Consider the following 15,972-nt stretch of genomic DNA (forward strand, 5'->3'; position numbering starts at 1 on the left):
TGCATATTTAAGGTAGATGTGTTGCCAGTCAAGCGGTCTGCTGTGTCCTGGGCAGTGTCAAACCTCTGGAATGTTGATCGAACTGCACTCATCCAGGCAAGTGAGGAGAGTATTCTATCACATTCCTGACTTTTGTCTTGTGGATAGGGTTTGGGGACTCAGTGGGTAAACTATTTACTGCAGGGTTCTTAGCCTCTCATTTGCTCTTGTAGCCACAGTATTAATGTAGCTAGTCCAGTTCAGAATATGGTCAATGGCAAATCCCAGGATACTGGGGGGACTTGGCAAAGGTGATCCCGTTGAATGAAATGCTGAGGTGACCAGATTCTTCATTTGCCACAATTACTGTCTGGCACTTTTGATAGTCCTAATTTGGATGCTATCCAGGTCTTGCTACACATCTACAAGGATTGCTCCATTATTTGTTTACTGATGAGCCTAGATAGTGAGTGTTAGCAGAGAACTGGACCACATAGGGAAGCCCAGCCAAGTTCAACTTTGCATAATCTGACACTCACACCCATACATCCCAATAGCAGTCAAAAATAACGAGAAGGAGTAGAGAACCGGAGGTTTCCTCTTCCTACCTCAGAAGCACCACAATTGTAATGTGTGCTGACACCAACAGACTTTGCTTAGAACAGAAATGCAATGTGGGTTTTCCTGGTTTAGGAACATTGTGACATGTTCTGCTTTATAATGAAGAGTGAGGGGGAAGCCATTCACCCCTTCAGTGAAATAAATTTAAACCAAGTTTACAGGATGCAATCCTTTGTGTGACGCATCAATCAGACATCACTAGTATCCCAAAATAAATTGTAATTTACATTTTAATTCCTCTAATTTACAGATCAACTGGTGATAATTACTTCAAAAAATAAATTGAAATATGAATAGTCCAAAGGCTAGTTCATTATCAGCGCAAAATGTACTTATTATATATTATCACCAGTTCAAGTGGCTCAGACTTTCAGCAATCCTATGACTGTCAAAATAATGGTTTGAAGCACATTACCATTAAAACACAGCACAGATATCCTAAAAGATGTACTTTTGTAAAGACGATCAAAAATAACAGAAAGAATAAGTTAGCAACTGCAGCCTAATTTTCTGACTTTTCGGTTTTTAATTGCTCAAACTTCACACTCAGGTTTTCAACAATTACTCTGAAGAAAATCTTAGCTTTGGTTCAATTAATAAATTGATTCAGCTATGAAGAGAGACAAGACAACCTCAGGATTTTATATTCGAGCTAAGAATGCTGAGGGGGCAATCTGATTGAGGTATACAAAACCCTGAGCAGCATAGGGTCGGCAGACATGGAGAAACATTTCTTTTTAGGAAAGGGCTCAAAAACCAAGGGGCACAGTTTTAAGGTAAGGAGAAGGATTTGAGGAAATTTCTTTTCACCCACAGGATGCTGGGTCCCTGGAGTTTACTGCCCGACAAGTTGATAGGGGTGGGAACGCTCAAGATATTTAAGTACTTCAATAAGAATTTGAAATGCCATAGCAGACAAGGATACCAGCCAAGTGCTGGAAAATGGGATTAGAATAGATAGGTGATCGATAATCAACATAAGTATGATGGATTGAAGACCTTTTCCCGTGCTGCAACAGCTCTGGCTGACCAAAGAGCAACAGATGTTTCAGCAGGTTGGTGGTAGCAGGTCACCACCCCACCCCGCCTCCCATTTATCTCTCCACCCCCGGGGCTCCCAGCCTCACTCCTGATGAAGGGCTCTGGCCCAAAACGCCGAATTTCCTGCTCCTCGGATGCTGCCTGACCTGCTGTGCTTTTCCAGCACCACAGTGAAGGCAGAGGCAGAAAACCTCAGGATTCCACAACTCCCAACAAGCCACCCTCCCCTCCTGGCACCTTCCCCTGCCACCTCTGGAATTGTAAAACATGCGCCCACACCTTCCCCTTACCTCCAACCAAGGCTGCAAAGGAGCCATCAAAGTTTCACCTGCACTTCCATCAATGTCATTTATTGTATCTGTTGGTCCTGATGCGGTCTCCTCTACATTGGGGAGACTGGATGCCTTCTCGCAGATCGCTTTAGAGAACATCTCCACCACCCCATGGCTGAACATTTCAACTCCTCCTCCCACTCTGCTGAGGACATGTAGGTCCTGGGCCTCTTCCATCGCCACTCCCTCACTACCAGATGCCTGGAGGAAGAACGGCTTATCTTCTGCCTTGGAACCCTTCAACCCGAGGGCATCAATGTGGACTTCACCAGTTTCATCATTTCTCCCCCCTCACATTACCCCATTTCCAACCTTCGAGTTCACACCGCCCTCCTGACCTGTCCCACCTGTCAATCTTCTTTCCCACCTACCCGCTCCACCCTTCTCTCCGATCTATCACCTCCATCCACCTAATGCACTCTCAGCTACCTTCCCCCCAGCCCCCAACTCCCTCCCCCCCCCCCCCCCCCCCATTTATGTCTCCAGCCCTGAGGCTCCCATCCTCATTCCTGATGAAGGGCTCCTGCCCGAAGCGTCGATTCTCCTGCTCCCTGGATGCTGTCTGACCTGCTATGCTTTTCCAGCACCACACTCTCAACTCTGATCTCCAGCAACTGCAGACCTCACTGTCTCCTATGTGCATGTTTTAGACAGTCTCTTATAAATTTAAAATAAAAAGAAATTTGTGATCTCTTACTAGTTCTGCTTGGCGATAAGCCAACGTGACCTGGTTAAAAGCAAGATTAAGCCATCAAAATCTACTGAATCTACGTTTTGAAACTGAACGAAACATCAGAAACAGTGAGATGGAGAGAATGAAAATGGGGTGGGGTGGAGAGAGAGTAACATGCAAGAGAGGGGGGAGAGAGATTAACAAAGGTAAAGAGTTAAGCAAGAGAGTATAGAGAGCGTTACAGTGAGAGGTGGAGGGACCAAAGGGGTGGGGGAAAGCAAGGGATTAGAGAGATAGAGGAAGGGGAAAGGAGAGTGTAAACGGTGGAGGGAGAGGGAAGGGAGGAAAAAATGAATTGCACAGTAAAGGCACAGACTATTTCTGCTGGGGCAGAATGTTAGTTGGGACTGATTCTCTTCGTGAAAAATGGGTATTTATGTGGCCAGGAGAGGAACCTTTGCAGTTCAGGGATTTCCAGACAACTACAGGAAGCAACCAATATCTGACATTACGACTCAGAGAAGGGAAAGTAGCAAACTCGATGGATATGAGAGTAACTTGAGTAGTTCCTTTAAAACTATGCATTGACAGCATGGTGTTACATATAACTGTGGTGTAGGGATTGTGTTGCAAAACAAGTATGAAAACTTTACTCTAAACAGTATTAATTGCATTCTCCCAAGTTATCTTATTTTTATTCATTCATGGGACGTGAGTGTCGCTTGCTGGGCCAGAATTTACTGTCCATCTCTAATTGCCCTTAAGAAGGTGGTGGTGAACTACCATCTTGAACTGTGATTTCCAAGTCATGATAGTGTGTGGTTTGGACAGAAACTTGCAGATGGCGTTCCCATGTATCTGTTGCCCTTGACCTTCAGTAGTTATGGTTCAGTAGATATCGTCTAAGGAGTCTTGGTGAATTTCTGCAGTGCTTCTTGTAGATGGTACACACTGCTGCTACTTAATGTTGGTAGTGGAAGCATGTTTGTCGATGTGGTACCAATCAATCAATAAGACTGCTTTGTGCTTGATGGTGTCAAGCTCCTTGAGTGTTTTTGGAACGGCAAGTAGGAGTATTCCTTCACAGATGGCTTGTGCCTTGTAGATGCTGTGGGGAGTTAGGCGGTATGCTACTCTAGGAATCCTGCAGCAAGAAAGAGACAATTGGTCGTGGTTTAACTTGAGGATCACCCTGCTTCAAGCAAGAGAAGAGGTTGAGAAGGAGAATCCTTTGTGGTAAACTCAGCCATTGCAGGGATTGAATGTATACTGTTGGCATCACTGTGCATCACAAACCAACTAACTGAGCTCAATCAACCCCCAAGGTCGTGATCTTGAACTACCAACCTTTCAGCTGACAGTCAAACCTGCTGACCAATTCTGCCACTGATTTCTCTCTTGTTGAAGATGATCATTACTTGGCATTTGTGTGGCACAAATATTATGTGCTACATGTCAGAACAAGCCTTGACATTCTCTATGTTATCTTTCCTTGTTCTAGGTATGACTTCAATAAGGGCAGAGACACCCCATCCAATTTCGAACGACTCTAGTTTTAGTAGGGTTCCTTGATGCCACAGTCTAATGTTTACCAAGTAATATCTTGTCAATAGTTACTATAATGAGCGATAAAGTAAGTCTTGAAAATTACAATCTTGTGGTGAGTTTTCTTCAAGCAAATTGCTGAAAATTCAATTTTTTTCAAAAACTCCAACGATTGGTCTCAATGGAGATCATAAAGTACTGAAAAATGCAAACGTGCTGAACTTCTATCCCAACACTTCTTTTATTTCTTTCACTCTTCTTTTTTGACGTCTCTGCAACTATGTAGAAATTGTGACAATTATAATGAGAGAATTATTAATATTTGTCTTTGATCATGCATTGTAAGCCAGTACTTATTACACATCCCTAATTGTCATTGAGAACATGGTAGTAAGGTGCTCTCTTGAATTGGTACAGTCCATATCAATTGGCATATGCACATTGATATTAGGGAGGGAGGAAGTTCAGAGATTTTGGGCTAGTGTTAGTGAACAAATGGCAATATAGGTCCAAGTCAGGATGCTTCATGGCTTGGTGGGAAATAGTATTATTACAATGCATATTATAAAATCACAATTTATATTATAAATAACTACAAAGACACATCTGAGTCATGAGACATTAGCAGAGTGTGTAATGAGAATGTCAGTTTCACATGGATGTAGTGAACAGAGTTACAGACACCAAAGCAAGGTCAAGAAATTGTACACCACAAAACCAGGGAAAAACAATCCTCGGAGAAATCAAACATTCTGGGAATGAGTACTGGAATGTTAAATTGGAAGTAAATGAGCAGACCAAAGAGTTTAAGCTCTATATTCGTCAGTGTCTCAGTGTTATCAAACTAGTTTAAACAGTTTAGAGAAAGATTAAATTGCAATCATCCTCAATGAGAGCATAGGGACCTGGGGGAGTATTATGGAGACCAAAAGACTAAATCATAGCAAAGCTCATATGTAAGGGAGGAGAAATTCAAGTAACTTTATTTTTTTTAATCCAGATGTTCTCTATTATACAGCAATGTGTACTTCAACAGGAAATTAATTCACAAGGTCAATGAGATTGCAGATGCAGACCGAGAAGTGAATTTTGAAAGGCGTGTTCTCAAGATTGTTAACATCTGTAATATTTTAAGAGAGACTACTACATTAGCTTCAACGATAAGGCTGAAATGCAATTATGTCTGTAATGATCAAGTGCCATATCCACTCTTGGATAAAACTGAAGATGAAATTGATTCTATGGTCAGGCAAAAAATAATTTCACGAGTAACAGTACCAACAAGACAATGTTTCAGAATGGTTATGGTAATAATTCAATAAGAACCTGTGTGGATCTAACTTAACTAAACAAAGCAATGAAATGAGATTCACTGAATAGCTTCAAGTGGATGTTGGTTTAAGAAAACTAGCTAAGACTATCCTTTTTAACCAAACTGGGGTTGAACAGCAGATTCTGGCAATTATCTCAGGATCAAGCATACAATGATGACCTATAAACATATTTTTGGATATTATAACTTCAATAAATTACCCTTGGAATAGTATCCACACCACAAAGCCAAAGACATTAGAAAGCATTTTTGGGTTAACACAAACTTTGGACAATATACCAATGTTTGGAGCCACAAAAACAGAGCAGAAACAAAGAATTAGAACAGCTATGAAAGTATTTCAGAAACAAAAATCTAACATGAATAAAAATTAAGGGTCTGCACAACTATGAATAAAATTTCTTTGGCACGTAATTGAAGTGGCCAAGATCACAGGCGAGAAGGTTTTTTCTAAAGTTAGCAGAGATAAATTAATCTCTAAAAAAGATGAAAGGGTCAACAATAATGATAAACAAAATCAAAGAAATCCTAGCACATTATGACTGACGTCTATGGGCGGCACGGTGGCTAGCACTGCTGCCTCACAGCACCAGAGACCCGGGTTCAATTCCCGCCTCAGGCGATTGTGTGGAGTTTGCACGTTCTCCCTGTGCCTGCGTGGGTTTCCTCCGGGTGCTCCGGTTTCCTCCCACAGTCCAAAGATGTGCAGGTCAGGTGAATTGGCCATGCTAAAATTCCCCGTAGTGTTAGCTAAGGGGTAAATGTAGGGGTATGGGTGGGTTGCGCTTCGGCGGGTCGGTGTGGACTTGTTAGGCCGAAGGGCCTGTTTCCACATTCTAATGTAATCTAATCTAATCTAAACCCAACAGCAGCTAATGCATCTTCATTAGGATCAGGGAATCTTTCAGATGCAGAAGGATAGAAAGACAGACTAGTTTATTGTACTTCTAGATCTTTGGCAACATGAACATGTGAACAAATTATGGATTTTGTATTGGGCCTACATTTGAATTTGAAAATAGATCATAAACCATTGGTCACTCATCTGAATACAAAACAAAACTAAGATGCCACCAAGATTCAATGTCAAGATTAGAGTGTTGCTGGAAAAGCATAGCAAGTCAGGCAGCAGCTGAAAAGCAGGAAAATCGATGTTTTGGGCAAAAGCCCTTCATCAGGAATGAGGCTGGGAGCCTTGAGTGTGGAGAGATAAATGGGAAGGGGATGGGGCTGGGGGGACGGGGGAAGGTGGCTGAGAGTGCAATAGGTGGATGGAAGTGGGGGTGGGTGAAGGTTTAGGTCGAAAAGCGGGATGGAGCGGATAGGTGGGAAGGAAGATTGACAGATGGGACAGGTCATGAGAATGGTGCTCAGCTGGAAGGTTGGCACTTCACCAGTTTCCTCATTTCCCCTCCCTCTACCTTACTCCACTTCCAACCTTCCAGCTCAGCACCGTCCTCCTGACCTGTCCCATCTGTCAATCTTCCTTCCCACCTATCCACTCCACCCTGCTCTCCAACCTATCACCTTCAGCCCCACCTCCATCCACCTACTGCACTCTCAGCTACCTTCCCCTGCAGCTCCACACCCTCCCCCCCATTTATCTCTCCACCCCCGAGGCTCCCAGTCTCATTCATGATGAAGGGCTTTTGCCCAAAACGTCAATTTTCATGCTCCTCAGATGCTGCCTGACCTGCTGTGCTTTTCCAGCACCAGACTAATCTTGACTCTGATCTCCTGCATCTGCAGTACTCATTTTCACCAAGATTCAATGTGTCAGCTTGAGGCTAATGAGGTATAACTTAATAACTGAATACATACACGGGAACTACTAGACAACAGCAGACACACTTTCAAGAATACCAAAAAAATGCAGCTGAGAAAATAAACTCACAGCACAGAAGAGCTTGAAGCTTGCAAACCAGAAGTCATAGAACATTTACTGGCTACAGAAAGAAAATTTCAAGTAATTAGGGAAGAATAAAAATTGTTTTTTAATTCATTCACTGGATGTGTGCATTGCTGGCCAGGCCAGCATTTATGGCCTATTCCTTGCAGCCCTTAAGAAGGTGGTGGTGACCTGCCTTCTTGAACTGCTGCAGTCCATTTCATACAGGTGCACCCACAAAGGCTGTCAAGAAGGGAGTTCCATGATTTTCACACAATAACATGAAGGAGCAGAAATCTATTTCCAAGTTAGGATCACAAGTGTTTTGGAGGGGAATGTGCAGGTGCTGTTGATACCATTTGTTTGCTGCCCTTGTCCATTTAGATGATTGTGGTCATAGGTCTGGAAAGTCCATTCTAAGGAATCTTGACATATTTCTCTAGCACATCCTGTTGACAGCACATATAGCTGCTATTGTGCATCGGTGAAGGAGCTGTGACCTCCAATAATCATAACTATCTTCCTATGTGCAAAGTAGAATGCTCATCAGTGGAGAGTTTCTCACCCCCATTCCTGATTTCTATTGACTCTGATTAGATTAGATTACATTACAGTGTGGAAACAGGCCCTTCGGCCCAACAAGTCCACACCGACCCGCCGAAGCGAAACCCACCCATACCCCTACATTTACCCCTTACCTAACACTACGGGCAATTTAGCATGGCCAATTTACCTGGCCCTGCACATCTTTGGACTGTGGGAGGAAACCGGAGCACCCAGAGGAAACCCACGCAGACACGGGGAGAACGTGCAAACTCCACACAGTCAGTCGCCTGAGGCGGGAATTGAACCCGGGTCTCTGGCGCCGTGAGGCAGCAGTGCTAACCACTGTGCCACCGCGCTGCCCACTGATGTAACAGGGATTCTTGATATGGCCTTGAATATCAAGGAGAGAAACTCCCACCTCTCCTCTGGAGTTCAGTTCTTTTTTTCATGTTGGAACTAAGGCTACAATAAGGCTAGAAGCTGCATAGCTCTGAATGAATCCAAACTGAGCATGTGAGCAGGTTATTGCAATGCAATTGCTGTTTGATAGCTTTTTAGTGGTTTAAAGTGGTCTTTCAACCACTTTACAAATGAGTCAATGTAGACTGATGAGGCAAAGATAAAAGTTCTTCGTTATTGTCATGGATTACTACACAGGGTGGACTGAGGAAAATAATCGACACAAATATTTTGACAGAAGCACTCAAGAAAATCTTGGAAAGACAACACTTCGAACATTCTATTCCAAGACAATGGTCTACAGTTTACAAATGAGTAGTTCAAGCAATTTGTATGTGAATACAATTTTGTTCAATTCGCAAGTTAGCACGGCCATCCTCATTCAAGTGAAGAAGCTGAATAAGTAGTTTGTACAATCAAGATATTATTGAAAAAGAACAAAACATTTATATCTTGAATTGTTAAATACAAATCAACATCACCGTAGAGTATCACCAACACTGACGATGGGTAGGAGATTGAGAGCATGAGTTACATCTCTGTCATAGAGCTACAGCCAAACAGCACTGAGAATGACCATAAAAGGGGAAAGGCATTAAGATCAAAGCGACAAACAGGCTAGAAATTTTAATACAAGGTACAGAACACAATTGTTACCAAAGTTACACCTGCAGAGAGAGCATGGATAAGAGATCCACGGAGAGGGGGAATGATCACAGAAAAAAATCTGTAACCAAGATCATATTAAGATCGAAATAGATCAAGAGATAATTATAGCACACTAATATAACTGAACAAGAAAATATGGAACTATCCTCAAGACAAGAGAAACAAGAGACCTCAACAACCGATCCAGGAAAGGGAAAAAAATCAGAAAGGAAGAGTGAAGAGCATTAACGATCTCATAATTAAAATAAAACAACATCAGAGAGACTGGCCAAGTTTCCAAGAAGATCAACTCATTGAGGTATGAGACTTTGGAGGGGAAAATGTTTGCGACTGGTAGAGATGGGGTGGTTAAAGGGATAAAGACTTTGGGTCAGATGCAGTAATGTTGCATGAGCAAAAAGTATAATGATGTAATGTTAAACTTAGAGTCATATGATTACTTAGCATGATCTGGAAGTAAGCAGAAACCATGCCAGAGTGTATATGATCATGTGTATTTACCAAAGTGTGAATAAAGAGCTTTAAGGGAAGCATTTTAGATTAAAAATAGTAGTTAGCAAAATAGAACTTAAGAATAGGAGTAGGCTATTCTGCCCTTTGAACCTGCCCCACCTGCAACCAAGATCAGGCCGATCTGATTGTGGTCTCACCTTTACTTTCTTGCCAACAGTGCAAGCCTCGATTTGCTTGTTGATCAGAAACATATTGAACTCTGCCTTAAAAAGATTTGAAGGCCCAGCTTCTACAACTTTCCAAGGAAGAAAATTCCAAACTCTAATGATTCTCCAAGAAAAATAATTCTTCCTTGCTACCTTAAACATTCCACATTCTAATGACTTTCCAAGAAAAATAATTCTTCTATGCTGCCTTAAAAGGGAGATCTCTTATCCTTAAACTATGTCCCCTAGTTTTAGTCTTCCTCCACAACAGCAAATATCCTCCCAGTATCCATCCTCTCAAACTGCCTCAAAATCTTATGTTTCAATAAGGCTACCTCTCATTGTTCTAAACTCTAATGACTCCAGGTCTAACCTTCTCAAACTGACATCGGAAGATAAGCCCATCATCATCCCAGGAGTGAATCAAGTGAACCTTCTCTAAATGACTTTATTTGAAAATCATACTGTTTTTTAGGAGACTAGAACTGTACACTTCCCCATATACGGCCTCAGCAACACCATGTATAGCTCCAGTAAAAGATCCCCATGTCGATATGCCATTTCCTTTGCAATAAACAACTTTCCATTTGCCTTCCTAATCACTTTTTTAATCAGGCCACCCAAATATTTCAGCACTACTGAATTCTGCAATCTTTCTCCACTTGCTACTGCTTTTCTCTTCTTCTTGCCAAAATGGACAAGATCACCTTTATCCACGTTATACTCAGTCTGTCAAACTTTTGCCCACTTAACCTGTCTCTATCCCTTTGCAGACTCTCTACTTCCTCTTGCCAGCTGCGTCTTTTTTAGTTCTAGAATGTAGTACTCAAAGAAATTGCCTGGAAAGACTCTACAAAGTAACCTTTCAGGCTTCTTTTGAAAATGTGATTCATCTAACCTAGTTGTAAGTTAAAGTCAACCATGATTCTTGTATGTGCCCTAATTTATTTCTTCCTGCATGCTGGACTACGGTACCATAGGACCATAACCTACTCCCACAGGGACCTCTTATCTTTACTATTTTTTTGGCTCCAATCAAAATGATTCTGCAGCTTGCCCTTTTGAGCTAAATTAATCTATCACTACTGTACTAACTTCATCCTTTACTAACAGAGCTATCCCATCATATCTGAACTTCTTGTGATTCTAACTTGTCAAATTTCCTGTAATATTCATGCCCAGCTTTGTCAATTTTCAACCATGTCTTTGTAATGCAAACCAGGTCACAAAGATTAGTCTCTATCCACTTTAACAATTCATCCCTTTTTGTTACCTTACAGCTCCATTACCCACCTCAGATGCATTTCTACCCTCCTGTCAATGACCACTTTCCAAATCAGAAAACCATTTTTTGATTCAATTGCTGGATGTGAGCATTGCTGGTTGGCCTGCATTTTATTAACTGTCCCAATTGCATTTGAGAAGGTGGTAGTGAGTTGCCTTCTTGAAATGCTGGCGAGTCAGGAGGTGAGTTACACACTGCGGCATTCCCAGCCTCTAACCTGCTCTTGTAGCCACAGTATCTATATGGCAAGCTCAGTTGAGTTTCTGGTCATGATAACCTCCAGGATGTTGATAGTGAAGGAATTCAGTGATGGTAACACTATTAAATAATAAGGGACAATTGTTAGATTGTATCTTATTAGAAATAGCCATTGCCTGACATTTGTGTGGCATGAATGTTGTCCAGATCTTGTTGCATTTGAACACAGACAGCTTCAGTATCTGAGGAGTCGCAAATGGTGCTGAACATTGTGCAATCCCCACTTATGATGGAGATAAGGTCATTGATGAAGCAGCTGAAAGTGGTTAGACCTAGGACTCCATCCTGAGGAACATCTGCAGATGTCCTGGAACTGAGATGACTGACTCTAACAACCACAAGCATCTTCCAAAGTGTCAGGTATGACTCCAACCAGGACAGTTTGCCCTGATACCTACTAATTACAACTTTTCTAGGGCTACTTGATGCCACGCTCGGTCAACTGTCGCCTTGATGTTGGGATATCACTCTCACATTCTAAGGTGTACGATCATCTCTTCAAACAAAATGTCCAGGTAAGTTTCCTTTCGCTGAGGTAGTGCAGTGTCTGTAACTCAGTCCCCAGGCCAATGATTCTGAGCTGATGTCACAGGCACTTACTGCAGACGTGTTTTTCCAAGTTGACACTGGTATCTAGAAGCTCTCACATTCTTCAACAGGAATCTGTCCTACATTTCGTTATTTAATTACAATAAACAGCCCCGTATCCGGCTCATGTTGGATGAATGTGTTGATTGTGGCCCGGACCACTCATAAATACCATCAGTGAGATGTGTTGAAAAGGACAGAGATGGTATCCAAACAGTCAGTTTCCCATATGAGGAAACCTACTCCTCTCGACTGCTAGTTGCATGAGAAATCCAGATAAAAGCGACTTCACTCTATTTGAGCATTTTATTTATTACTTTCATATGTTTAATTTTAATGCCTCTTCTTCCTAATTACTGTATTACTAAGTTGTATTAATACAAAGACCTTCGCCATTTCAAATGAGTAATTTACACTTACATTTTGTTCTAAATTCCAGCTATTTATGCACGCTCCCAAGAAAATATACCCACCAGGCAATAAGATTTGGGCTTATTGTCCAGCTGGCATAATAATCAACTTGTTAACATCCAAGAACACCTCATCTTCCATCACCTCACATTAATTTATGCTCTTTTTAAAAATTTATTCACAGCTTTGCCTGTCCCCTATCTCTGCGCCTCTTCCTCAGCAGAATCCCTATCCACCGCCTCAAACTGCCTTTTTTTCTTGGCTCCACCGTGAGCAGCTGTATAGATGCTACCTCAAACCTAAATCTTCCATAATCCTCAGCAACTTTCCACCATCCCCTCTTATCTTAAGACCATTCTTAAATGTCGAAGAACAGAATAACAACATGCTTCAGTCACAGCTCCCTTCCCTTGATAGTAGACTGCTGTTACATATTTATCAGAACAGCCTGCCAAACTCCATTCACCATCATTCTACAAGGAAAACATTGTGCTATACAATGGCACAAGAGCAGTGATGTGGAACACACACTGCCAAATGAATCCATTGCCAGCAACAGTGCAACTTCCTGCTTAGTTCATAATACAGCAGACCCTGAATGAGGTTATTTTACTCTCAAATGCTATGGTTTCAGCCCAATCTCCCTTGTGATAGAACAAATACACTTACAACAACATCATGGATGTTGTAATGCAGGCCTTGCATTTTATCTGCAATGCACAGAATTAAAACAAATATTTTTGTTAGACCTGTCCCTAGAACATGCATGATAAAACAAATGAAGGGCTATTTATGTAGAATCAGAAGCAAGCATTTTATTAATGCATGCAAATTAAAACGGCTGTGGAATGAAAACGAGATTAAATTTAAAGGTAAACTCTTGCTCCACAAAATTGAACTTTTCAAATTTGAAATAACTTCAAGATGTGATAAACCATTTAACAGCAAATTAAATGTAGTTAATGAGGAATCACTATCTTAATGCATGAAAACATGTTTGGTAATGTGCAGGATTCCTAAGACAACAATCAAATCAAAGACCTGATCATCTCCTTTTGGTGTTGATAGAAGGTTATATTCGAAACATGTCAAACTTCTCTTCTTCAAATAAAGCTAAGAAAAAAACCTTACAAAGCTGCAGGAGTGATCAGGTGTGTGGCTGCCTGGACAGTATCAGACAGACTTTCTTCCATGATCAAGACTAGTTTAAAGGGATAACACTGAAATAGCGTCAGTATGCAAAAACCAATGGAACACTAGTGCCATGCAACCTTGTATCTTCTGCTGAAGATACTGTTGGGCCTCAGTTTAATGTCTCAAACAAAAGCAACACATCTTGGACAATGCAGCATTCCTTCAGCATGGCAACATAATGTACTTTTGAGCAAGAGGAAATTGAATGTTGGGTGGACCATAGTTTTGTAACTCAGAGTTAAGATTGAAATTTCAATATTCACAAAGCTTGATTTTGATTAAAGGGGTAGGGGGAGAGAGAGAGAGAGAGAAAGAGAGAGAGAGAGAGAGAGAGAGAGAGAGAGAGAGAGAAAGTGGGGGGGAGGGAGAGAGGGGGAAGAGAGACACACACACACAGAGAAAGAGAAAAACAGAAAAAGATGGGGGCGGAGAAAGAGGTGGGAGGAAGAGAGAGAGAGCAAGAGAGAGAGGGGGCAAAGAGAGAGAGGGAGACAGAGAAAGAAAGAGAGGGAAAACAGGAAATACAGAGAGAGGGAAAGAGAGAAATGGGACAGAGAGGGAAAGAGACGGGGAAAGAGGAAAAGGGGTAAAATGGAATGAGGGGAGGGGAGAGGGAAAGAGGGTGTGGGAAAGAGGGGGAGGAGGGAAAAGGAGCGAAGAAAGGGGGAGGGGAAGTGAAAGGAAGGGAGGAGTGAAAGCAGAAGGGGGGGGCGAGAGAAAGAGTGAGAGGGTAGGAGAAAGATTAGATTAGATTACATTACAGCGTGGAAACAGGCCCTCCGGCCCAACAAGTCCACACCGACCTGCCGAAGCGCAACCCACCCATGCCCCTACATTTGCCCCTTGCCTAACACTATGGGCAATTTAGTATGGCCAATTCACCTGACCTGCACATCTTTGGACTGTGGGAGGAAACCGGAGCACCCGGAGGAAACCCACGCAGACACAGGGAGAACGTGCAAACTCCACACAGTCGCCTGAGGTGGGAATTGAACCCGGGTCTCAGGCGCTGTGAGGCAGCAGTGCTAACCACTGTGCCACTGTGCCGCCCATAGAGGGAGGGAGCAAGATAGAGAGACAGGGAGGGAGCAAGTGGAGAGCAAGAAAGACAAGTATGAGCAAGAGACTCTGTTCTTTAAGCCACTGAATAATGGCAAAGATCATGTAAAATATGGTACATTAATTTCAAACTCCATGTGAGTTCAAAGCATTGTTATACACTTACCCACAGGAACTGATGTCTCACAGTGGTAATAGCCATTTGGTTGCTTTTTCTTCTGCATTGAGCAAAGATGGAGACAAGTCACAATCTCATCACCCAAATAATGATCTTCAAAACTTTTATACAGTTCTGGAGAAAATTTCTTAATTCCCTGCAAAAGGTAAATAATTTTGTAGTGTTAACAGCAACGATCATAAGTCTGCGATCACTTCAACAGCAATAGTAGATATCACATAATCTGTGTTTGAAACCTTATACAAATTTTGTAATTAGACTGCTCACATTGCACCAAACAATTTAATGATAAAATTGCAATTCTCATTTTTCTTCAATAGGTACATTTCTGAAGGAAAACCTGTTTAGTTGTCTAATATATATAAATTGGTGAGAGGAGGATTTAAGATGGTCAGTTAGCTCAGTTGGTTAGATGGCTGCTTTGTAATGCAGAGTAACAGCAACAGCATGGATTCAATTCCCACACAAGCTAAGACTGCCTTAAAGACTCTCCTTCTCAACCTCTCCCCTTGCCTGAGACATGATGACCCTCAGGCTAAACCACTACCAGTCATTCTCGCTCTGATGCAAGGTAGTTGGGTAAGAGTATGGTATTTTGCGTGAATCAGTTGGAAATGCTGTATTTGTGCTGATACAGGATCCATATGCCATGTTGGTGGCTCGCAGCCTATACGTTTGTGAAAAGAAGAAAGAGAGCAAGAGATTTAGGGAGGGAATTGCAGCTAAAGTCAATGGTGTACCAAATAAAATTATAAATGCTGAAGAGACCAGATTAAATAACTTCTGTTTTAATTTATTCATGGGATGAGAGTGTCAATGAAATGGTCGGCAACTTCTGCTCACTTCTAAATAACTTAGAAAAGATGTTGTTGATCTGGCTTCTTGAAGTGCTACTCCATGTGGCGGAGGTCTACCTAAAGTGCTGTTAGGAAGGAAGTTCATGGACTTTGATCCAATGACAGTGAAGGCAAGGCAACATAGTTCTGGATGGCATGATTGGGTGAGGCTCAGAGGGAAACCTGCAGGTGGCATTGTTGAATTTGGAGGGTGCCAGTGACGAACCCGAAATAGGTTTCACTATTCTCTCTTGTCGATGGTATACACTGCTGCTCCTGAGTATCAGTGGTGGAGGGGGTGGATGTCTGTGGATATGGTGGCAATAACCTGGGCTGATTTGTTCTGATGGTGTTAAACTTCGAGTGTTGTTTGAACTGTACCTATCCAGGCACAAGAGGAGTATTCAACCAAATTCCT

The 15,972-nt window shown here is 42.0% G+C and overlaps 1 protein-coding gene across 5 annotated transcripts in view; it reads right to left on the reverse strand.

The window, feature by feature from the left end:
- The window catches only part of akap7 (A-kinase anchoring protein 7), a 218,456-nt gene that overhangs the window by 124,141 nt on the left and 78,343 nt on the right, over positions 1–15,972 (reverse strand). For 4 of the 5 annotated variants that reach the window (XR_015753417.1, XM_043683364.2, XM_043683354.2 and 1 more), the window contains exon 7: positions 14,707–14,854. Coding sequence is in view for 4 of the 5 variants with exons in the window: in XM_043683364.2 (XP_043539299.1) it covers positions 14,707–14,854 (148 nt within the window). In the remaining variant the exon portion in view is untranslated. Of the gene's footprint in view, positions 1–2,475; positions 4,470–14,706; positions 14,855–15,972 lie in introns of those variants that run through there. The other variant, XM_043683372.2, reaches the window with a different exon arrangement.

This window comes from Chiloscyllium plagiosum, unplaced genomic scaffold, assembly GCF_037043375.1.
Source record: "Chiloscyllium plagiosum isolate Xiang-an unplaced genomic scaffold, Cpla_swu_hap1 HiC_scaffold_3, whole genome shotgun sequence".
Taxonomy (NCBI): Eukaryota; Metazoa; Chordata; class Chondrichthyes; order Orectolobiformes; family Hemiscylliidae; genus Chiloscyllium; species Chiloscyllium plagiosum.